Source organism: Leguminivora glycinivorella, chromosome 16, assembly GCF_023078275.1.
Source record: "Leguminivora glycinivorella isolate SPB_JAAS2020 chromosome 16, LegGlyc_1.1, whole genome shotgun sequence".
Taxonomy (NCBI): Eukaryota; Metazoa; Arthropoda; class Insecta; order Lepidoptera; family Tortricidae; genus Leguminivora; species Leguminivora glycinivorella.
Genome location: NC_062986.1, coordinates 17,843,038 through 17,868,253, shown reverse-complemented (window position 1 = coordinate 17,868,253; position 25,216 = coordinate 17,843,038). Strand labels below are relative to the sequence as shown.

Sequence of the window (25,216 nt, the reverse complement as noted above, 5' to 3'; positions counted from 1 at the left end):
TGAGAATTCATTTAAAAAAAAACATTTGACGAAAATTAGGTACCTACAATTAGGTACAATTTTATTTTAGAAAACGAAATTAAGTATATATTATTGTGTAATAATAATTCAAGTACTTCTGGACTAATAAAAAAACTTATTACTGTCATAGATTAAAGAAGATTAATAATTATAAACAAACAGACTGAAGATTTTAAGTGGCCAATAAATTAATGACGGTCAGGGTATTACGTAACTAAAACAAGTAAAAATCCAGGTACGGAACGATTAGATCTGTGAGGTCAATAGAAACTAGTTTTAAATTAGATCTGGCTATTTTTTTAAACATTTTTAGGGTTCCGTAGTCAACTAGGAACCCTTATAGTTTCGCCATGTCTCCGTCTGTCCGTCCGTCCGTCCGTCCGTCCGTCCGTCCGCGGATAATCTCAGTAACCGTAAGCACTAGAAAGCTGAAATTTGGTACCAATATGTATATCAATCACGCCAACAAAGTGCAAAAATAAAAAATGGAAAAAAATGTTTTATTAGGGTACCCCCCCTACATGTAAAGTGGGGGCTGATATTTTTTTTCATTCCAACCCCAACGTGTGATATATTGTTGGATAGGTATTTAAAAATGAATAAGGGTTTACTAAGATCGTTTTTTGATAATATTAATATTTTCGGAAATAATCGCTCCTAAAGGAAAAAAGTGCGTCCCCCCCCCTCTAACTTTTGAACCATATGTTTAAAAAATATGAAAATAATCACAAAAGTAGAACTTTATAAAGACTTTCTAGGAAAATTGTTTTGAACTTGATAGGTTCAGTAGTTTTTGAGAAAATACGAAAACTACGGAACCCTTACACTGAGCGTGGCCCGACACGCTCTTGGCCGGTTTTTTCAGTGTCAATTTTCTGAATTCGAACGCGTGAGACTCAAAAATCGGCCCGATGGCAGTCGCTTTCGTATAACTAGCGTCTACGCCTAATCTTGGGATTAGTTGTCAAAGCGGACCCCAGGCTCCCATGAGCCTTGGCTAATGCCTGGATAACGCCAAGGATATTAAGCGTCTCGTGAACTGAGAAAGGATTTAAATCATTAACCCCCGACGCAAAAACGACGGGGTGTTATAAGTTTGACGTGTCTGTCTATCTGTTAGTCTATCTGTATATCTGTCTCTCTGTCTGTCTGTTTGTGTGTGTCTGTCTGTGTCATCGTAGCTCCCGAACTGATGAACCGATTTAGATTTTTTTTGTTTGAAACACGCAAAAATATTTGAGGAAAATATGATTTCCACGGCCCCACTTCCAGGCAGCGAAACAGCGCCATCTAGTTTTAAGCCGAAAAAGGCCCATACATTTCAGGGGTACGCTTTTTTGTATGCATTATCTGTCCCGGTAGGTATTAGATCGTCCTTGGTTTTACCTAAGGCCAAGATGTTTTCCAATTCTCATCCTCTACTAATACTTTAAGGATCTTGGAAAGCAAAACAAAATGATCATTTGACTCCTTAAATGACACGAACGGAAGGAATAACATTGTATATTAACACTTATCTCATAAAAGCGCAGTTGTTTGCTAACTTCTTATATTGAACCTTCACACAATACATACCTACTTGTTGTTAAAAATAAGATAGGTAAAACTTTTTTTACCAACATTTAAAAAAAAATAAGGAAAACATAAATAGGCGAGACGACTAAAAAAACTAATTAGCCCGTCAGTTCTAACTGATTAAAAGATTATCAAAGAATTTTAGACACGTATTTTTTCTTTTTTCTCTTAAACGAAAAATGACGACGGTATAGTGCGTTGAAGTTTCGCGTGACGTCACGCACATAGGTACAATTTTTACTTAGAAGTGACGTCACAAGCCCCCACTGCGGAACTTTGATGCTCCATATCTTTGTATTCTTTCATTAATTAGAAAAAGCGAAAAATATGTAACTATGGGAACAAATCAAATTATTTTTAACAAATGTTTTAGGTTGTATTTTTTTAAGTAGTCACAGTACTATATAATTATAAATGAAAAATCGAAATAAGATGTCATAATATATTAAAGAAAAAATGACGAGCACCACCAGTGGTGAAGGCCGGATTCGAACCGGGCGTCTTCAGCAATCCGGGCTAACGCAATGAACCCCTAGGCCACCTCGCCTCAGCGGAAGCCGTCGAAATTTCTCTTCTATATGTCATCTTTGTAAGACTACGCGTCTTTGACCAACTCTAAGGGCAAGCAGCTCGTAATTTTTTCTTTAATATATGACATCTTATTTCGATTTCGAAAACTATGTATTTCAGTATTTTTGGACTAGATCGTCCGCACGTTTAACTGACGGACTAAACAGAATGCCATGTTTTTATGTAGTCGTCATCCCTATTATATTTGCTTAGCCGCGGTCTTGGGTTCGAATCCGGGTAAGGGCAGGGTGTGATAAAGTAAGATTTTTATTTCTGAATCATGGATATTTTCTGTGTATAATTTATTTATTTATAGTTAAAATATTTATTCAAACCTTGTTACCTTGACCTTGCTGTTTGACCTTGTTTATGTTTACGCGTGTATGTTTTTAGCAATAAATAGCATTCCATCTTCAAGTATAACATTCCCATATTTCTATTATTGATTTTTAGTCTCATCCACTTGTGGTGTCTCTGGGCATTTCAGAATTTAGGACACACTGTTAACAATTAACTCACTGCCAAATTTGACACAATAATTTAAGCATGAAATTTCAATAAAAAATTGTTTTTTTTTTTTAATTCATTTAGGCAACAAACAGTCATACAAACAATAATGTGAAAATACATGATGTGTTACTAGACCTTGAGTGCCCTAAACATAAACATATTATATTCTTATCTAAAATATAAACTATTTTAGGAGGTTTTTTTTTGTGTTAATTACATAAACTTTAGCGATAATCTACATTCAGAATGTGAAAATTGTAAATTTTTACATAGATTTTATGCTTAATTGTCGTCACAAAACTGACAGCGAGAGTTAATTTTTGATAACAACTTATGCTAATTGGGGGGACCTAAATTCTGAATATGCCCATAGATTGAGCAAGGGTCCAGAAATAGATGTTGGTATTACAGAACTTTTCCTCCAACATGCATTATGTTACAAGGGTTACACCCTTAAAGCAGCCACACATGCGCGTTTTGAGAGCGTAGGTGGAGCGTTAGCGGAGCTCAATGATAGCGGTGTGGCAGACGAACTCTGGCAGCGTTGCGCTCAGCGGACACCGGCAGGAACTAACAGCCGCGGATTGCGAGCGGAATGCGCTACCGCTACGCTGTCAAAACGCTTTATGTGTGGCTTCAGAAGTGTAAATGCCTGAGTGGACGTTCGGAGCCGGAGCGTTTGGCAGGGCGTATAGTGGGGCGGGCAGGCGTGCGTCCACCCTATGCAGTGTCGACTCAGTTCCTCGACTCCTTTACCAGTAAACAAGAAAATTGACCTCTGCTCCGCCTCGGCCGACAGTTATTTTTGATCTTCGACATTTCTTGTTTTACTGGTGTTGTTATGTAATCTACTATTGATTACAATTTAGATAGATAGATAGATAGAATACACCTGAGCAAAAGATACAGTGGAGACAAAACAAATGATTATAAATAGCAGACAACAGGCGGTCTTATCGCTAAAGAGCGATCTCTACCAGACAACCTTTGGGTAGCGGAAATAACAAACAAAATCAAAAAGAGTAGGTGCTTCGAAATAAAAAAAATCATAATTATTCTGTCCAACACACAGATTGAATAAACATACACATATAAGAGAATATATTGGGTTGGTAAGAAAGTAATGAGCGATCGATTGAATTCCACATAAAATTTTTGAGAGAGTTCTAGAATCTTCTATGGTCGAAAGTATATAAAGGGCGAGTCGCACAGTTTCTCGTCAGTCATTCACTAGCTGTCGCCGAGCTAATATAAGGAAGAAAATGGACGAATTAAAAGTGCATGTAAGGCATTGCTTACTATATGAATTTCAGTCTGGCCATTCAGCCGCCGAAGTAGTGCGTAATATATGTCAGCGTGTTGCTCCTGAAGTTGTGTCTGAGGCCACGGCGAAACGACGGTTCCAGCGGTTTCGTAGTGGCGACTTTTCATTATCAGATCAACCTAAGTCTGGTCGACCGGTGAAGATTGATGTAGCCAAATTAAAAACCTTAATTGAAGGAGATCCGAGGCTAACGAGTCGTACTCTTGCTACCGAGTTAGGCTGCTCTCATGTCACCATAGGACCATCTTATCACTGGAGATGAAAAATGGGTCTTATATATAAATCACACACGCAAACGTCAGTGGCTAGCTCCAAACGAAAAAGGAATAGAGGCACCAAAAACAGAGCCTCACCCGAAAAAAGTTATGCTGTCCGTTTGGTGGGATATTCATGGTATTATTCACTGGGAACTCCTACCAAGTGGAATGACTGTTACCGCATCAGTATACTGTAATCAGCTTGAAAATTTAAACCAAAAAATCTGTCAGAATCGTCCACAGCATGCTAAAGTTTTTTCTTACACGACAATGCTCGCCCACACATTGCAAAAGTGACTCGGCTAAAGCTATTGGAGCTAGGTTGGAAAGTGATACCTCATCCACCGTACTCTCCAGACTTGGCACCTACGGATTACGCATTGTTCAGATCGCTAAGCAATGCCTTGAATGAAAAAAAGTTCGATGATCAAGCCCATCTACGACAGTACATAGCTGAGTTTTTGAATCTAAACCTAAGAACTTCTTCGCCGATGCTATTCATTCTTTACCAGAACGATGGAGACAAGTAGTAGATAACGAAGGCCGTTATATTTTTTTTGATAAATGATTAAAATAATAAAATTAAATAAAAATTACAATATTGGTTATGATTCGCTCATTACTTTCTTACCAACCCAATATTTAAGTAAGTCCACCTTTGTCCTGCCTGAAAACGGCCTTATTGATTATGCTTCCCGTTCTGGGCTAAAAAAAGGTGTGGTATTCAAACGGACTTGTATCGAACCGATAACAATTAGCCAAAAAATTTCCAAAAACGGCCTTATTGATTATGGCGCAAAAAAAGGTGTGGTATTCAAAATTGGTAACAATTACCAAAAACTAAAGATACTGGATTATTTCATTATTATTCAGATTCTCAAATTTCGTTACGATTGATTAAGATTTGAAGGAGGAAACAGTCGAGAGGCGGTACCTCAATTGTATCATGGCGGCCGGGACCACGAACTGCCGAGTGATGTCCATAGGATTGGATATAAGCATATCCAAAGGAGTTGTTCATCAACTGCACCCTTTGCGTAGGCTATTTACTGCAAAATATCCTATAAAACTTATACATTAAACAGCAGAATGCAAAAATAAAAAAATCATATTTGGATAACGACGACCGGTTTGGCGCAGTCGGTATTGACCCCACCATGCTACGCCGCGGTCCCGGGTTCCAATCCCGGTAAGGGCATTTATTTGTGTAATGAGCACAGATATTTGTTCCTGTCAACGGATGTTTTCTATGTATATAAGTATTTATATATTATATATATCGTTGTCTGAGTACCCACAACACAAGCCTTCTTAAGCTTACCGTGGGCCTCAGTCAATTTGTTTAAAGAGTGTCCTATAATATTTATTTATTATATATTTAGAACGATCCGCCATGTTCCATGGATCAATCGAAAGTCCCATCAGAACTATTCTCTTCATACTACATATACTGAACTGTCACTCCGTACATCAGAATCAAAGAGGATCGAGTATTATAGAGAGTTACTGTCAAAGTAAAATGTGTAATCACAGTGCCATAGACTGCAATCTCTCGACACAAACTTAAAACATTTGAACCTCAGTTTTGACCATTTGGCCCATATTGTTAGCTTCATACATAGAGTATATTTGAATAGTATGGTATAGAGTTATCAGTCAAGATTTTCTGAGAATGCAGCACCATCTATTATTAAGTTACGACAGCTTTTCATGTGACTTTTTACATGCCAAAAAGGTTCCTTATCATATAGCACATAAAACATTTGAACCCTTTAGGGAATGGAACGCCACATATTTATGGCGGGATTTTTTTAAATACGTTTGACGTTTTTCATTATGAATTTGAGCAAGAAAAAACCAACTTATTTTTCCAAGTTCCAAGTAAAATTTACAATGTAATTACATATTATAATTAACCATAGAATATCGTTCGCTAGTTTGCGGATGGTACAGCGATATCTAGTGGAATATTTGGACATCAAAAAATATTTATACATTTTACTGACAACAAGTCACTACCCAGTTTACGGAGGTAACAGTGACATCTAGCAGAAGAACTTGCACTACGGCACACTAATTGTTTCTTTCACGCCCTCTATCGTTGAGTTTCCCAAAACATATCTTAAATACATGTGATTTACTATTTCCTTTGACTGAAAAAAACACCGTGGCTTCATCTGTGTTAAAATGTCAAATATTAATACTTATTAGCATCATCTCAGCCGAGCGTTTCCCCAAAGGTGTAACGCCAGTTCAGGCCACCGTACCTCTTTGTCTAGGGCTGAAGGTACGTGTTTTAGGAGTTCCGTAGTCAACTAGAAACCCTTATAGTTTCGCCATGTCTCGTCTGTCCGTCCGTCTGTCTGTCTGTCTGGTTGTCCGTCCGTCCGTCCGTCCGTCCGTCCGTCCGTCCGTCCGTCCGTCCGTCCGTCCGCGGATAATCTCAGATAACCGTTAACACTAGAAAGCTGAAATTTGGTACCAATATGTATGTCAATCACGCCAACAAAGTGCAAAATGAAAAAAAATGTTTTTATTAGGTACCCCCCCCTACATGTAAAGTGGGGGCTGATATTTTTTTTTTCATTTCAACCCCAACGTGTGATATATTGTTGGATGGAGTATTTAAAAATGAATAAGGGTTTACTGAGATCGTTTTTTAATAATATTAATATTTTCAGAAATAATCGCTCCTAAAGGAAAAAAAAAATGCGTCCCCCCCCCCTCTAACTTTTGAACCATATGTTTAAAAAATTTGAAAAAAAATCACAAAAGTAGAACTTTCATAAAGACTTTCTAGGAAAATTGTTTTGAACTTGATAGGTTTAGTAGTTATTGAGAAAAATACGGAAAACTACGGAACCCTACACTGAGCGTGGCCCGACACGCCTTGGCCGGTTTTTTCTCTAGACTTTATCCGTCTATACGGAGTTACTTTTGTCATATACCGTATGAAGCGCTGGTGGCCTAGCGGTAAGAGCGTGCGACTGTAGATCTGGAGGTCTCGCGGGTTCGAACCCCTGGCTCGTACCAATATGAGTTTTTCGGAACTTATGTGCGAAATGTCATTTGATATTTGCCAGTCGCTTTTCGGTGAAGGAAAACATCGTGAGGAAACCGGACTAATTCCATTAAGTTGCCTACTTACTCCTTCGGGTTGGAAGGGCAGTTGGCAGTCGCTTTTGTAAAACTACAGACAGCCTACGCCAAATCTTGGGATTAGCTGTCAAAGCGGACCCCAGGCTCCCATGAGCCGTGGCAAAATGCGTTGGAAAACTCAAGGAGGATGAGATGATTAATATTAGCATCATCCTAGGCGAGCGTTCCCCATAGGTGTAACGTCATCTCAGTCCAACCGCACCTTTTTTTCTCTAGGGCTGAAGGCACGTTTTTTTCTTAGACTTTATCCGTCTATACGGAGTTACATATCAATCACTACTTTAAAAGAAACTTATCTATCTAGTGTCTTCGTCTGTCAATGAAAATTGTAATAAGTATGTATGGAATGCATATAGACTTACTGCGTTTTAACTCTGAGGAGCAGCGTGAGATAACGAGATTTTTTCAAAGTAGTGACGATAATATGACTTTGATCAGAATAACAGCGTCCGCTTGACAATAGTCATGTATATCTGGTCAGGTTTTGCATGTCAATGCCACACTATTACGAATTGGTAGTCGTAAACATCAACACTTAAACCTGACGAGGGTATTATTTGTTTGAAGACATTTTTTCGCTACTTTTCGCTCGAACGCACGTATATTTTTTCAACTTAGAGATTTTTTGAAATTCGATGAACGCTATTAGAAAATTGATCATTGAATTTAATTGAGAATTTAATTGAATTTGGAATAAATTATGAGAATGTGCTTTTTGTTGTACAGGAAAAGTGATTAGTGTTTTTTTAAGTGAAGTGAAAATGTTACGTTTATTTTTTATTTGGATTAGTTTTGCGAGTACGCTTCAGGGGTGATATATAAATTAGCTCGTAAGTATATTCAAGTTACTACTTTTACTAAAAGGAAAAGGGTTAGAACATTTTTTTATATAGTTTTGGAACCTCCGACGTTTCGGCGACGGCGTTGTCCCCCTAGTTTTGGAGAAGACTGATTAAATTTACTCTAAAGTCATACATACACTCATGCTTGTATTCCTAAAAGTGGTAGGCAGAACACATGAAACTGCTCAAGTTAAGAGCCTCAGATTTGCGAAGAGGTTGAAAAAAACCCCATAGCATTATTAGCCCATAACATTACCCATGCCCATACCAAAATTGAACCCACGTCCCAGAGTGGACTTCTACGAAAACACACGGGAGGAAGGGGGGTGAGGAATTCTTGTCACCACACGGTCAAGAGTGAAATCTTTAAATTGTAAAAATGGTTAAAGTTTAAATCAGCGTGTCTAAAAATGTTTTTCTACTCCCGAAAATTCGTCATTTACAGGGTCGCGATCTTTAAAACCCATTTTTTTTTTCATTATAGCGCCCGCGGGCTATCGCGTACGCGCACAATAACGAAAAAATTTAAAACACATTGGCTCGGTAACCATGGCAACGCATTGTTATAACGATACTGCGCGCGTGCGCGGTAAGCCGGCAGGGGATGGCTTTGAGCAGTTGCGCTGGCAGTGCAAAATACAGGAAACAGTGTTCTTATAAAAAATAAAAACACAAAAATATTTGGGGAAAATATGATTTTTGTCACTTCCAGGCTTCGAAACGGCGCCATCTAGTTTTTATCCCTAAAAGGCCCATACATTTCACAGGTATACGCTATTTGTATGGGCTTTGTTAGTCCCGGTATAATTGTATTGTCTTTGATTATACTGAAACTGATAACTGAAAAACAATGAAAATTATAATTCCCAACAACCTTTAAAACAAGGGTAACAGGGTGGCTAGCCGAATGGCACAATCGCTCACGAAACGCTCACGAAACGAAGCGCTAGTAGATATCTATCTCTATCGCGCTTGCGTATTGGCGCGACAGAGCCAGCGGCGTATCGCTTTCGTTTGGCGTCGGAGAAATGCCATTCGGCTACGGGGCCAGGCATCTTCTGGGCGAGCTCACTCCATCGTTGGCCACGTCTTTGGGCCATTTTTTTTTTCACAGTTGTCCACCCCACTTTTTTTGTAACATGGATAGTTTTTTACGCGATTCATACTCAGAATCGAGAGCTGTTTCGATCCTGATAGGAGAAAAACATGTCCCAAGATTTCCACACATTTTTTCGAACCTTCCATTCCAGTTACCGCCATACAAAATGTATGCAAAAATGGTAACGGAATGGGAAAAAAACCTTGGGACACTTTTTTTCTCCTATTAGGATTGAAAGAGCTCGCGATTCTGAGTGGAAAACACATAAAAATTTCCAAATCCAAAAAAAAAGTGGGGTGGACAACTTGGAAAAAATGGCCCCTTTGCTTTTGGCTAGACTGTGGCCAGAGAGTAAGCCCATTTATAATTATAATAATAATTTAAAAAATCCGGTAAGCCATTTCATCAAAAACTTGGCAGCCTTATTCGTTTCATAGTCATGGTCAAACCAGTTTGCTAAAAGTTTGCCATCTAAGATTTAATTAGATGAACTCGGACGTATTATGTTATTACCTTGTGTCATAAACTAGCGAAGTAATAAGGTACATGGGGCAATTCTGGCCAGATAGTTCAAACTAATCATTTTTTTTTTTATTTCACCAAGCTTTCCGTGGGTATCGCAGAAGTCGGATTTTGGGTATGGGTTCAATTGTGGTGTGAGCTATAAGCTAGCAATCTGACACTGCAATATCCCAATTTCCTTTTTTTTTTAAATTAATACCTATATGATATGTTGATAGGTACTTTGTATAATATGCCGATGGACTTTAGTTTGTCTACCATTTACTATTTTCATCTCTCCAGTTATTCTAAGGTTAGCTGGAAGAGATTCCTTAAACTCCTTAAAGGGATAAGCTCGCCTTTGTACATAATCACTATAATTATTCACTGTACTTGTAATTTGTTCTGTGTAATAAAGTGTTTACTACCTTACTACTAAAAAAATAATCTGTTTATTTCTAAGAAACATACTTATACATGCATTTATGAACTTAACTGCTAATCTTAAATTAAAAAGACTACTACTACTACTACCTAAAAAGTGGGTTGTTACATTTTTGGTTTTAATTTTCTCTTTTCCATAAAGCTTTTTCAATTACATTTCAAATGGTGTCATAATTTCTAGCGGTGACATGGTATCGTACGGAATCCAAAGTCACATCAAAAAAATGTACAAGAATTGTACTTAATTGTACGCTAATTAAAAAAATGTACTACACGTATTTACAAGAAAACAATGACCAATATGTCACCGCAAGGAAAGTACACTTTCTGGTGGCCGCGATCTATTTCATTATATGACAGTCCAGTTTTCAACTTTCTTATAAATCAGAAGTAATGAAGGTTTGTAATTTCCCTTAATATTCAAGTTTTCCTTAAGGCGCCTTCTTGCCCCGGTATCCCCTTATTAATTAATTCACTCATAATAGGTTTTATCGCTAAACCATTCACGTTATAAACAATGTTTTGACGTACGTCTAAAACCCGTTTAAAATTGTAAAGGTCGAAGGCCGAGGTGGTTAGAACTCAAGGAGAGCAAGAACAAGTAGCTAATGTTCTAGTAGACTAGGCTGCCTGTTGCCTTGCCAGTGACATCTGCACAACTTTCTGCAATTTTTACAAGCTTTTATCAGGGGCGGCTCACTCCGCGATTCTATCGCCGTGCTACAAGTACATGCCGGCGGCCGCGAGGTTCGCGGCCTAATCAGGAGTGGCGCGCGTTCTCACGGAACGCACTTTCTATTGTTATTTTACGTCGCGAGTTTTTTTTTTAAGGTTCATATGCGATGTCCGCGTGTGGAATGGCTAACAACGCTAAGTTAAATAGACATCATGAATAAAATATGTACCATAAGGACATTCTTACACAGATCTACTATTGATTAAGTCCCACGGAAAAGTTCAATAAGGCTTGTGATGTTGGAACTTAAACCAAAATACTGTATATATACCTAGAAAGTACCAAAGACTTAAATATAATAGTACAAAATTTTATCTGAATAATTAATTCGATTTAATCCATAGGCAACCCTATCATCCGACGCTGCGCACGTGCGGCTGGTTTCTTTGTAAAAATTTTGTAGGCACTTTAAAAGGCGGCATTTCGTGAACATCAAAGCAGTGGGCCTTCTGTACTCGTACTTGTACTATTATATATTCTGTGCTTTTATTCAACTTGCCTTGATATGTTAGTGTGCGTCAAAACGTAGAAGCTAAATTTGACCCACTTCCTGGTTGCCGATTGAGCTGAAATTTTGCACACATATGTAAATCACGTGACAATGCAATATTAAGATACGTATCATGGAGCTGATCTGATCAGTAAGGTGGTCATAGGAACTCTGTCATAAACCGTCGTATCCCATCGAGTAAGGGGTTTTAGAAATATATAAGGGCGATAAAATCTTGTGCTAAAAATGAAATTAAAAATCTGGCTCGACAAAAAATACTTAACCCTTTCGCTGACAGTGCTCCGTCTGTCGACGCACTGGCACTGAAAATTATACGCGTATGTCATTTCTGCGGCAGTAGTTCGGATGTTGACGTAGTGTCAACGAATGGGTTATAATCAAGGACCATATAATACGGGACAGACAAAGCAAATACAAAAAAGCGTACCCCTGAAATGTATGAGCCTTTTAGGCTTAAAACTAGATGGCGCTGTTTCGCAGCCTGGAAGTGCCCAAAATTATAAGTTCCCCAAATGTTTTCGCGTGTTTTTATTTTGTATAAGAACAAATGACATACTTCCGTATTTTAATATGATGATATCACGTCAATAAAAATTAATTTGTAAACATCATCCGTTTAGTTATGATAGTATTGGATTAGATAGTAATGGAGGTACGATTCTTAGTATGAAGATTGTAAATCCCATATAAATTCGGTTCCCGAGATACAGGCTTCGGTTCCCGAGATACAGGCTGCGCCTAGTTTGGGGCCGACGGATATAACCTTAATGGCAAAAATGTAATTAATATGTTAAGTTCTGCTTGGAAATGTACCTATATAGATATTTTTTGGCAAATAAACGATTTATGATTATGATTATGATTAAATAATCCTTGGTTATAATAATCTATTACAAGATTTCACGAGAATCGGTTTAGATTTGCCATCCGTAGAGAATAACATCCGGACATGCTGTCGCTGCGGTCGATGAGATGCATAATAAAACTTTAATCGTCGTGATATCTACGAGTATCCTCAAGTAGCGATACTTACTGACAAATCGCATTTTGTCGCCAGATACAAGATAAAGATAAAAAAAAAGTTTATTGCCACAAACTAGAAATCTTACTACACAAGTTAAACAATTAATTATTAAAATAAATAAATAAATAAATAAATATTATAGGACATTCTTACACAGATTTACTGAGGCCCACGCTTCAGAGGCAAATTGGCTGATTTATTTATTTTATTAAAATACAGCTTTATCCTAAATAATTACTTAAACAATAACAGTTCTTATTCGAAAACAAACTCCAATTTCATATATGTATAAGAAGTTTTCGGCAATGGGTCCCAGTCTCAGCTCGTGCTCTCAGATATCGATAACAAAAGAAAATCGAATACTTATCATAACTTATTTTTCCATATTTTTAAGTTAAAGGCTTCCGGCGGGACTAAAACGGGTTAAGAGCAATGCACGGATTGCAGAAGATGCGAGTTCAAGTCTCGCCGGAAGCGTACAGTTTTCAATGTTTTCCTTTAAACATGTGGAGATTCGTTAGCAGATGTTTCTGCTTGTTAAAAAAATATTTATTTCTCCATAATGTAGCATGCCCTTCTTAAAGGACTTTACATCCTTACTCGTATACTTATTTGTTCCTTACGGAAATGTCTAATAATTCTGTTTGTTTCCAGCCCAGGAGTACGATGAGTTGCCAAAAGTAACGCAAGTAGACGAATACAGGCGATGCATGCGCGTCCCTGGGGACACCTACTGCTTCGTCAGCGCTCAAGTGCACGGCAATCTGTCGGACCACCTGTATCGGACGTTGGTGGTAAGTTCTAGAAAATGGCGCTTTTGGTTGAAGTAATCTCACCTTTGACATAGGTTGATCTTCTTCAAAAGTCTTAAAATCCAGGATCCAGGATCGTTCTGGAGGTTTCGGGTTCGAACCCTGGCTCGCACCAATGAGTTTTTCAGAACTTATGTGCGAAATGTCATTTGATATTTGCCAATCGCTTTTCGGTGAAGGAAAACATCGTGAGAAAACCGGACTAATTCCAATAAGGTCTAGTTTACCCTTCGGGTTGGAAGGTCAGATGGCAGTCGCTTTCGTAAAATTGGAATTAGTTGTCAAAGCGGACCGCAGGCTCCCATGAGCCGTAGCAAATGCCGCGATAACGCAAGGAGGACGATTTTGCCTTCTGGAAATTATTTCAGCTGGCCAATCACATTGTTGAAGGATGAGTAACCCTTAATTTTACAATGTTTACCCCGACAACACCCTTTTTGTATTTTTTCTTAATCAGAATCATTAGATATAGCCCTGAGGAGGATGGGAAAATTAAGTATTAACGACCATACTTTTCTTTATGTTACAGGAATATTCAGCAAATGTCATAACACACTTCGATCACACCCACGTACACCGGGGTATTTGTCCAAAAAAGAGCTGTGCACACCACTTGCATGCCTTCTCAAACCTGACCGACGCGGTCGAAGCTTGCCTCAACGAGAGTCTCACTAGGGACTACCGTCTGACCGCTAAAATATACGAAGCACATTGCGAAGTGTACTCTGAGGAGTCGAAATGGGATCATGGGGACTTTGCATACATGGTGGTAGTGTTGGTAATTATGGGACTAAATGGATTGGGAAGCATGTACGACTTCTTTTGTCATCACGGGAAAGAGACGTTTGGTGAGTTTATCATATTAATACCCTTTACATTACGGGCCAGTTGCATCAACGTCACGCAGTCAGAAGGGTATGGAAATAAAAAAAAACAGATGGTTTAGTGGAACCGACCCTAAGACGACAATGATGATGATACTAATACATTTGATACAAGAGCTGAATCTAATTTAAGAAAGTAAAGATTTTAATTTCGTTTTGAACCTAAGGCCAATATACATGACCTTCGCTGTCTGGTCGTCTAATGATTGGCATATACGTGCAATGAAGTGATTGATCGTCAAAACTAGTTCAAAGATGTTCAAAATTTCTGGGCGCAGTATGTAGCCTACCCATTGAAGACTTTCTATAATCTCCTCTCCGCTAGTAATTTCGAAGATACAAAGCGTTTCGCAGTCGAAATGCAAAACGATAGTCATCTGTTTTGCATCATTAGTCAAGTCATAATGTTGTTTTGTTTTTCAGTGGGTAGGGTTCTGCTGTGCTTCGCTGTGAGACAGAACTGGAAGCGACTTGCAGCGCCCGCCAGCTCCAGTCCTATGCAACAACGCATCAAGGTCATCCATTGCATCAGGTGATTACATTTCCATGTTTGTTACTTTACGACTAATAGGTGTCTCGGGACCGAGACACCTATTCTCGGGTGACCATACGCCAGGCTCTTTCTTTGCCTAAAAACTAACACCGTGTCTTGCGCGACCGTCGCCGTCGCGTCTCATACTTCCATATCGATAAGGTTTGATTTCGTATGCGTCGCATCGCCGTCGCGCGACCATCGCGCAACCGTCGCCCACGCAAGCCACGGCGTAAGACTGGCGGTGCAAAGGGACCACTCCGACAGCATCCTGGATTCACTTCCAAATGCCAGTGTTTTTTTGTGAGATTTTTGATATTTAATTTTAGATTTAATAAAAGTAAATTAGTTGACCGTGATAGCATTAAAAAGCTCTATGGTTCTAAGCTCTATTATTTTACGTAGTTGGATAACAAGGATTATGATCAGTCTGAGGGGAACCTATGGATGGATCCAGAATCTTTACATGAGCGCTGATGACACTCACGCACCACATAGTTGAACTCTGACTTATTAACTTAACAGGAACTCAACACTAAGAGTAAGGTCTAGTTTTTGAGCATGCAGTTTCGGGGAGGTACTTTCCTTATTGCAAAAGTGTATGGCAAATTTATAAATGACTTCATTCATAATTTCTCAATGCACTTTTGCAGCTGGTAGTACATTTTTATATTTTCTTTACTGTGAGACGCAATTACCAATGTTGTTTTCACAACAAATAATCAGTTTAAGTACCTAAACCGATTCAAAAATTTCAACAATGGGAAACAGGTGTTTTACAAAGTAAATTCTGTATTGAACATGTAATGTTCAATCGAAAGTAATTTTATTCATATCTTGTTTCATTGTTTAAACCATTAGGTTCCAGAAAAATACCTATTTTATTTTTTTGTAAACATATTTTTTTTATAATAAGTACTATTTTAGATCTATTCGCTGGCTGCAAAAGAGAACATGGTTCTGGCTGGAACAGGTTCAAGGCTGGCAAGGTTCAACCAAGGCTGAATCAAGAAGTAATTTATCCGCTTTAAAATTTTTGGAACCATCATAACTATTGAAGTAATGTAATAAATCTTACTTTTCAGAACAATAACTGCGTGCTTGGTAATCCTCGGTCATTCGGGGATTCCCGCTATGTTAATAGGAAATTACCCATTATATTTTGAAGAGGTAAGAATACTAATTTAATATCAGTACCTGCAATCGAAAAATGTCATAAACTAAAGTTCTTTACCAGACCGAAGTAATTGCAAATACACATTACAAATCTGGATTCTTTTTGATTAAGACCCATTTAAACAGCGTGCAAAATTAGCATTGTTGAGGTTCTATAACATTCAGTACACCAATCAAATACCGCAATGTAGGTAATGATAATTTAATACTTACGCAACCCAACGCAAGAAATTTCTCAAACCTTCTAAATAAGCCATCAATATCAGCCTATTATGTACAATTTTATGTTTTGATACTTTTGATACATTGAGCTTAAACTAAATCGACTTTACCCAAAAACACCTTACTGATTTCCAACGATTATAACGAAATAGGTACCTAAAGATACAAAGGATACCTCCTATCTTTAGACGTGTCCTAGATATTCATTAACTATACCTCAAAGTCACCCATTTTCGTTTCAGTTATACCACTACCTGCCCTTCCAAATAGTTTGCAACGGGACTCTCATAGTCCAGACTTTCTTCCTCATATCTGGTCTCCTGATGGCGTATAACATGTTGCTGTCGGAGCAGAAACGGCCGCCTAGCTGGTTGAACTTGCCGAAAGGTGTGCTGTTGAGGTGGTTGAGGTAAGCATTAAAATACACGTATATTCATTTAACCCACCATAATATACAGTCTAGCAAAAAAGACTAGAAGTTAAAAAGTGGCAACTTCAAATTTAAAAGAGAAAACACAGTAGGATGATGCCACTTTTATTTTTTTTCTTTTCTGGCCAAGCTGTAACTTCATCTGCTTCTAGAATGGTCACTTGATTAGGTATGTCTGTAAATTGGGTCGACCAAATTGAGTGAGCATTGTAATTGCTCTATATTACTTCTGTGTATAGCTTTTGGTGAAGAACCTCTAATTTCGAGGAAAATTACTACTTATAAGATACCTGTTATTTTGGCTATAAAACTTCCGTGAGAATCAAACATATTTAAAAATATTCTAAGCGGGTTACTCCCATGTTAAGTCGATATAACGTTCGATATGTTTCGATCCATTTCCGAGGATTTTTCTCAAGAGTAGTTTAAGAGTAGTTTTTTTTAGATATGTGTTGTTTTGAAGAAAATCATTGGCTACTATTTCCTTGAAACTAAAGTTTCTGTGTTTATTTCCAGATTGACTCCACCGTTTGCGTTTGTGATGTTCTTCGTAATGACCTGGTTGAGGCATTTGGCTACTGGACCATTTTACCAGGTAAGCCATCTCTTCTGTACTTTACTACTAAAAGATAATCTGATGAAGACTTTCCTGGTTCTTCAAGACTGATGTGTCATTCAATCTACAAGTGAATCTTATGAGTTAGAATCGAGTTGCAAATGATAATTTTGAATGATAAATATTCAACTAGGTTTGATTTTATTTGTTGTCTTTTGTTTGATGACCGGTCTGGCCTAGCACGTAGTGACCCTGCCTGCTACGCCGCGGTCCCGGGTTCGAATCCCGGTAAGGGCATCTATTTGTGTGATGAGCGCAGATATTTGTTCCTGGGTCATGGATGCTTTCTATGTATAAATAAATAAAATAAATAAAATAAATAAATATTATAGGACATTCTTACACAGATTGACTGAGGCCCACGGTAAGCTCAAGAAGGCTTGTGCTGTGGGTACTCAGACAACGATATATATAATATATAAATACTTATATACATAGAAAACATCCATGACTCAGGAACAAATATCTGCGGCGCAGCAGGCAGGGTCACTACCGACTATAAGTATTTTTATATTATATATCATATCGTTGTCTGGGTACCTACACCACAAGCCTTCTTGAGCTTACCGTGGTGCTCAGTCAATCTGTGGAAGAATGTCCTATAATATTTATTTAATATTTAAGACAAAATGTCTTCCTTGGATCGACGTGGTGAAAAATGTTGTGTTTGTCTTACTAAGTTTATCCTTTGCCTTGAAACCTCTATATTCAATAAACTTTCCAATCCACTCTCTTTGTGGTGGTTCATTTTTGTAATCTTTTGCTTTTTATTAAATTCTGTGATTGTGTATTGGCACGAGCAGTTAATCATCTTTGACTCTCTTTGTCAAAAAAATCTCCATTACTTTTTTAACTATGAAAAATGTTTCAGAAAATTGTGGCGTCCGAAGGGGATGCTTGCCGCCGTGACTGGTGGCTTTATCTCCTGTATCTACATAATTATAAGGACCACACGCAATGTATGGCACATGCTTGGTAAGTACTATATGAACTTTTTTAAACGGTTAACTTAATTTAGAATTTTCCTGTTTCATCTATAATCTCTCAAACTTTATATTTACTTTATTATGTTTTGGTAAATTTTAGGAAATAAGTAAAGTAAAATTATTTTTCAAGTATTGAATCCGACAGTCGAGACAGATGTGCCTCAGTTTCCGACACATTTTACCTGTCTTCCAAGTTTTATAATGCTATAATGAATTCTTTTGGCCCTCGCAGAGGGTTCCTGCTTGTGTTAATTTCATTATTCAGGCAGTTTTTGGCAGGATGTCTAGCTTGCGTGCTTGTCTCATCATCTGCAATAGGGTGGAGCGTGCTTGTATGGAGAAAATTAAAAATTAGAAATTCATAACGGAATAGGTATCGAAAGTTGTGGAAAAAATTGTAGATTATATTTCTGGTACCTAATTGAAAATTAGGTACTACTTTTAGCCCTCTACCGTCTACCAGCCGTAAAAGCAAAAAAACTAAAAGCAAAAAAAAACTAAAAAAGGTAAAATTAACAAATAAATTTAATATTATGTCTGATGTCAATTTTTGGAAAATTCCAAGTTTACAGTAAATTTAGGTCTCAGAAAAAAAAATGTTTTAACGTAAAAAAAAACTGAAAATAAATCATTTCTGATACCAAAGGTGGTGTTTAATATGTAAATGTAAAAAAATATGTAAAATTAAAAAAATGTATTTTGCAAAAAAATATTAATATTTTTTATTAAATTAATGGTAGAGGGCCAAAAGTATATAACTAGATTTTTTTTATTATTTTTCTCATAATCTACATAAAAGCATTCTTTGAGTGGTATTCAATTGCATATTTCCAAAAATTTTAAATTCGCTCCACCCTAATCTGCAAGTCTCTATAAGTATAGAACAAAAAACAACAATAAACTACTAAAGACTTCCTTAATCTTCCAGGTATCTGGGAGCCGAGTTCCAGCTCAGCATAGTTGGCCTCATCATCTTCTGTGTGCTGCACAGCAACAGGATCAGGAAGATTGCCATCGGCGTAGTGATGGTGGTAGGACTTATTACCCCCGCTGTCCACACATATGTTCAGAACCTGTATGCTGTTCTGATTGTGGCCCCAGAGTAAGTCGTTTTGTAATTTTAGCTGAAGGTTAATATGGACCGTTTGACGGACAGTCAAGTGTAAAAATATGGGTGCGTACAACTTATCAAAAATATGTCCCATAGCATTTTATGTCGGCGGAATAAGGTCTCGGTACATATTTTTGAGCGGATAAAATCGATACGTATTTTTGCACTTGACTGGACAATATTGTCATTTACCACCAGGCGCCCTTTCTGCTCGTTTACCTCCGATGTCATAAAGAAATATGTTATTTTTTGCTTCTGTAAGTAGCTTGATAAATTGAAATGTAAATGGAGCCCAGACGATGACGACGGTTATGATATTGTAGTTTACTAATAATGGCCAAAACATTTTTAAGGTTTAGGTATATGTATTACGTTTGGCTCTTAAAGAAATGTTATTTAATTTCACATCTTCTCCTCCATATTTTATTAAGTATTGATTTTTTTACGAGTTATTTACAACAAAATATAAATTAGGTTCTAAGTATAAATGTAACATTCTCCCAACGATGAGCAGTCTGATAGCAGTCTTCTAACTTCTAACAATGTTCTTATAACCTTCTAGAGTGTTCCTAAATTTCTTCGTGGAAGACCCGACATTCAACAACTTGTACAAACGAGGGCACACCAACCTCGTCTGCTACGGTCTTGGCTTGGCGATGGCTTATATTGTCTTTAATTTGAAGGAGGGCGACTTTGGACTGAAAAAATACAAGGTACGTAAAAGTCATATTTTTGCGAGAACACCATTTGTGATACATCTTCTACCGCTCAAGCTACTCATAATAGGGATGACGACTACATAAAAAAATGGCATTCTGTTTAGTCCGTCAGTTAGATCGCCCAAAAATACTGAACACATATTTTTCGCTTTTTCTAATTAATGAAAAAATACAAAGATATAGAGCATCAAAGTTCCGGAGTGGGGGCTTGTGACGTCACTTGTAAAAATTGTGCCTAGGCGTGACGTCACGCGAAACTTCAACGCACTGTACCGTCGTAATTTTTCGTTTACGAGAAAAAAGAAAAAGTACGTGTCTAAAATTCTTCGATAATCTAACTAACGAACTAATTATTATAGTTTTTTTTAGTCGTCTCGCCTATTAAGTTCACTTCATCATTGCAATACCTACTTTAGTTCCAAAGATAAAGCGAGACTAAAAAACGAGACCTTCCTATTCCCCGCCGACTCGGGGGTACGTCTTTTGATAATAAAATTATTTTAGCTCCTAACTTCTCGAAACTAATTTATCATGTCAAAAGTTTTGTTTCTAGCATTTTCCTTCACAGCTCCTTATCATGATTCATTTCCTGACCTATGTGATAGAACATTTCTCAAAAAATCTGTGGGTTTTTCGAAGAGGGTTGTTAAGTAGAGAATTAAACTAGTATTTTTTTTTTTTCAGAAATACCGTCTTTTATACTGGTTGCTATTCCCCATGATGCTCGGCGTCGTCCTCCTGGGGTCTATGTTCTACGTCGACGGCATCGTCATCCCGATCGGTGTTATTGTTGTCTACTCCAGCGCCGTCAAGCTGATCTTCGGAATCTTGACTGCGCTGTTCATCATGTTCACGATTTTGAGGATTGATAGTAAGTATAGACAAACTTAGGGTCTGTTTCACCAAACCGTCTGTAACAAAACTTAGCATTAAGTAGTTATTTTTTGATGAGGATTTCATATTAGACTGTCGGTTATGTAACTGACCTGACCTGACCTGACTGTAGTTGATGTAACTAACCCTTAGTCAACAGAAAACCTATGTTTTTTTTAAATTGCCATGTGGAAAAGGCCATTTTCTGATAGAAAAAGAAAACCCTAACAAGACCTAAGACTTGATGATAAACTTTTCCAAGGCACGAGTTTATTGCGTAGTATTGTTTTGCAGTAGGTAATACTCTCATCTATGTGACGTCAAAAACAGTATCAATCACGTATTAGTTATTCCCAACTTGAGGGTTAGCACTTGAAACTCTCACTACGCTAAATACTCCATTATCCAAACCTTTTCAAGATTTACGCTTAGTGAATAATATAATTTTGTTCTCTTGTGACACAATGTTCTCTATATTTCCAGAGGCGTTCCGCGGTTTCCTCCACTGGGGTGGATGGGCCAGAATCTCTCGGGTCACCTACTTTGCTTACTTACTCCACGTGCCGCTTCTACGATACAGTTCTGGTATTTCCGATGAACTGATCCCCATCACCATGTTCTGGGCTGTAAGTATTTTACATCACTGGTTACATGACAAAAAAATATGAATACTTTGCGTCATACATATTTCGCTCCTATCATCAATAATGTCCTCCATGATTGCCCAAAACTAGCTATTCATTTGATGCATGATTTTATTTTTGTGACCGGGCTGGCCTAAAGAATCATTGCTCTGCTTCTGCTAGTTAAGGTCTTGGGTTCAAATCCCGACATGGAATTTTAATGCGCTCAACTGTCCCTCAACTAAAAGATTTGTTATATTTTTTCCCCGAATCCTGAATATTTACTAGTTATTTAACTAGTTTTTGTATTGTAGTCATTCCTATAATTTTTATTTCTATAATATTGAATCCACACTGAGCTAGCACAACAAAGTAACACAACTTTTTAAGTATTTTTCCTTTAGAATTTCTTATTTTTATTATATTATATTTTTCCTTTAGAATATCCATTAACAAGCTCTATGATTTCGAGTTCAAACTCGTGTAATGTAATTTAAATAACATTTAATTTCTTTTCCAGTTCACAAACTACGTATGGTGCACCACCCTTGCCTTCGCTTTTGCTGTTCCCCTCTTCATATCAGTAGAAAGTCCTTTCGCCGAACTAGTTAAGGTCATCTTCTTGCCTGCGCACACTAAAAGGGCTCATATCACTAAAGAAGCTTGCAAGGAAAGCAAAGAAACGATTGAAGACAAGATCTAACCCTTCAAATGATCTTAGTGCTGTTACTAATTAGTCCAATTACCATCGTAACTTTTCCAGCAATTTCGGTGCAGCATGGTAGAATTTTATAGGTAGATGATCAATTCGGTGGATGCCGTAAATAATTTGATAATTTGAGATATATTTTTACTTAAATTTTAATTTAGAACATCTTCTTCTTCTTCTCAGCATATTTTTTTCCACTGCTGAACATCTTCAGCTCTTTCATGGATTTCCATTCCGTTCTATGTCTGTACCAGGTCGGTCGACCATCTGGCTCGTGGTTTCCCGTCACCTCGGCTTCCCAGTCTAGGTCTCCACAGCAATACTAGCTGGCTCCATAGATCGTCATCTCTGCGACAAATATGTCCGGCCCATTCCCACTTGAACTTAGAACGTACCAAGTTTTATGGTTCAGATTTGTTGCGTCCTTACGACGGATTCATCAACTTCACGCCTTGCAACGAATTGAGGCTCATTTTGCTGTTATTTATCCTAATTAACTATTCTAGCTGACTTCGGACATAATTTATTCCTTTAGCGTCAATGCTAGCTGACTTCGGACATATTGGTGCAGCATTGTCGCGTTAAAGGAATATATTATTGCTGGAAAAGTTCTGATGTCTGCTAATGACTACGAAAAATGTAAACGACTTCAGAAGAAAGATTTAAGTATGTTCAAGCTTATAAAATGCATAAGGCAAAAATGTACCATTAGCTGGGGTGAATTGGGGTACCTGGAGTGAATAAATTAAAAATCATGATTTCTTAAAAAGTACTTGCACGAATTATATCTTCGCGATAGAACACAATAGTGGATTTTGCATGATATAACCCGTGTCATTATTTATAATATTAAGGAATTATGAGGTAGAAGTACATTTTATGTTTTGCCCCTTTTCGCCCCATTTCGTGGCATTCCCAGAATATCAACGCGAATAATAGATATCTCAACAAAACAAGCATTCAAACATACTTGCCGTGCTTTTCCAGGTTTCCATTAGTATTTTACCTGATCTTTATAGTAAATACCTAACTAAAGATTAAAAATTTAAAGAAATTACATATTTGAAAGAAAAACGAGATAAATCATGATAGTGAAAATAATTTCTGAACGAGTGAACGTAATATGTATAGCGAGTTATTTAGTTTAGCTTTTCACCTTTGACGTTCAAAATATTTATATAATTGTTAATGTATTAAAACGTCGTTCAATATACGTGTAAAAGCGTTAATTATTATTTTTCTTATCCCGTCTTTTACATGGTAGTGCATAGATCTTTAAAACCCTACATAAAAGTCTATTCCCAAAGCCAGTGTCCGCCGGCTTTCCGCGCATGCGCGCAGTAACGAAAAAACTGAAAACGCATTGTTTGGCTCTGTAATGGCAACGCATTGCTATAACGATACGGCGCGCGTACGCGGGATGGCTTTGGGCTGTTGCGCTGACAGTGCAAACTTTGGTTTTCTAAGGAAAGCAATACTTTCCGTAGAAAACCAAAGGTTTGCACTTCTATTCGCACATTTATTGACAATATTTAGGGTAAATTTTTATGGCATTTGATAATAAACGACAGTGTGTATGTAACTCAAACATCAAATGAAGCGATCGTCAACTGTTGAGAACATTAATAATAATAATAAGTACATCCTTCTCTTAAAGAGAATATTCTCAATATCATCTCAAAATTTCTGGTAATTTATGGAAATTTTGAGTGTTCTGCAACTTGTACATTGCTATTCTTTACTAGTTTTTAATAATAGCTTTAATAAAGCTTGAGAGGTACAGTCTGGCTAAAAAAACAGAAATTAAAAAGTGACAACATTGTAATGTCGTCCCGTTTCCTCACACATATTGATTTGAAACGAACACTACGATGTTGCCAGTTTTTAATTGCGATTGTATAGGTTTAGGTAAAAATAAAATGAAATTATTGTGTGGGGTTATTTTTAAGTATTTGTGTTAAATAAAATTATTTTAATTATTTGATTTTTGATCCCTCACCTTTAGCTACTTGGTTATCTATCCTGGGTGGCTAGCCGAATGGCACAATCGCTCACGAAACGCTCACGAAACGAAGCGCTAGTAGATATCTATCTCTATCGCGCTTGCGTATTGGCGCGACAGAGCCAGCGGCGTATCGCTTTCGTTTGGCGTCGGAGAAATGCCATTCGGCTACGGGGCCTGGTCCTTTAACATTAGCAATTTCAACAATATATTCATGATAAATTGAAATAGATATCATACACGAAAGAAAAAACGACAAGGCCCGCTGGTGGCCGAGCCGGGAAACGAACCCGGATCTTCAGCTTACGCGGCTTATATTCATGAACATATTGAACTTTCCGCATAAAACTCGACGAACGAAGAGTCTAATGCTCACGTATTTTTAGCTAGTTCATTCATCATTATAATTAACTAATATTACAAATAGTATTAATCAGTACTCTGTTTTCAATTCCTTCTGCTTGTAATATAAGTTGTAAACTGTTCTAATATTACATTTTTGGCAGACGAGAGACAGTTGCCACCTAGTATCGAGTAGTGGTACTGATAATTCACGCTATTTGACGCGTGATTGACGCGTGATTGTCACTAGATGTCACTTAACTATGCCTATACAAATAACAAGCATTTACTGATGTATGGCATTACAACTCTTCCCTTACTTATTACTCTATGGTTTCTCTAAATGAAAAAATGAAAATGAAAATGAAATGAAAATGAAATATTTATTTTTCATTTTCATAATCATCATTCATCATTTTCATTTTTTTAAAGTGTTTGTAGGTAGGATAAGAAGATTTTGTTGCAAAATACTACTTTGTTCACTATACGCCACTATTGTATTTGGCCTTTTCACAAATAACTGGTTGCAACTTTTACGTTTTGAAATAAACATATTTTTTGGGTGGCACGTTTTTAAATAAGTTTTTAATAATATGCAGTAAATTG

The 25,216-nt window shown here is 37.3% G+C and overlaps 1 protein-coding gene across 1 annotated transcript in view; it reads left to right on the top strand.

The window, feature by feature from the left end:
- The window catches only part of LOC125234407 (nose resistant to fluoxetine protein 6-like), a 50,241-nt gene extending 25,996 nt beyond the window's left edge, over positions 1-24,245 (top strand). The window contains exons 2-13 of the mRNA XM_048140635.1: positions 13,228-13,367; positions 13,915-14,233; positions 14,693-14,801; positions 15,887-15,971; positions 16,442-16,608; positions 17,146-17,224; positions 18,117-18,220; positions 19,160-19,333; positions 19,905-20,055; positions 20,746-20,932; positions 21,418-21,560; positions 22,078-24,245. Coding sequence (XP_047996592.1) covers positions 13,228-13,367; positions 13,915-14,233; positions 14,693-14,801; positions 15,887-15,971; positions 16,442-16,608; positions 17,146-17,224; positions 18,117-18,220; positions 19,160-19,333; positions 19,905-20,055; positions 20,746-20,932; positions 21,418-21,560; positions 22,078-22,260 — 1,841 coding nt within the window. The 3' untranslated portion in view covers positions 22,261-24,245. The remainder of the gene's footprint in view (positions 1-13,227; positions 13,368-13,914; positions 14,234-14,692; positions 14,802-15,886; positions 15,972-16,441; positions 16,609-17,145; positions 17,225-18,116; positions 18,221-19,159; positions 19,334-19,904; positions 20,056-20,745; positions 20,933-21,417; positions 21,561-22,077) is intronic.
- Positions 24,246-25,216: the final 971 nt, after the last annotated feature.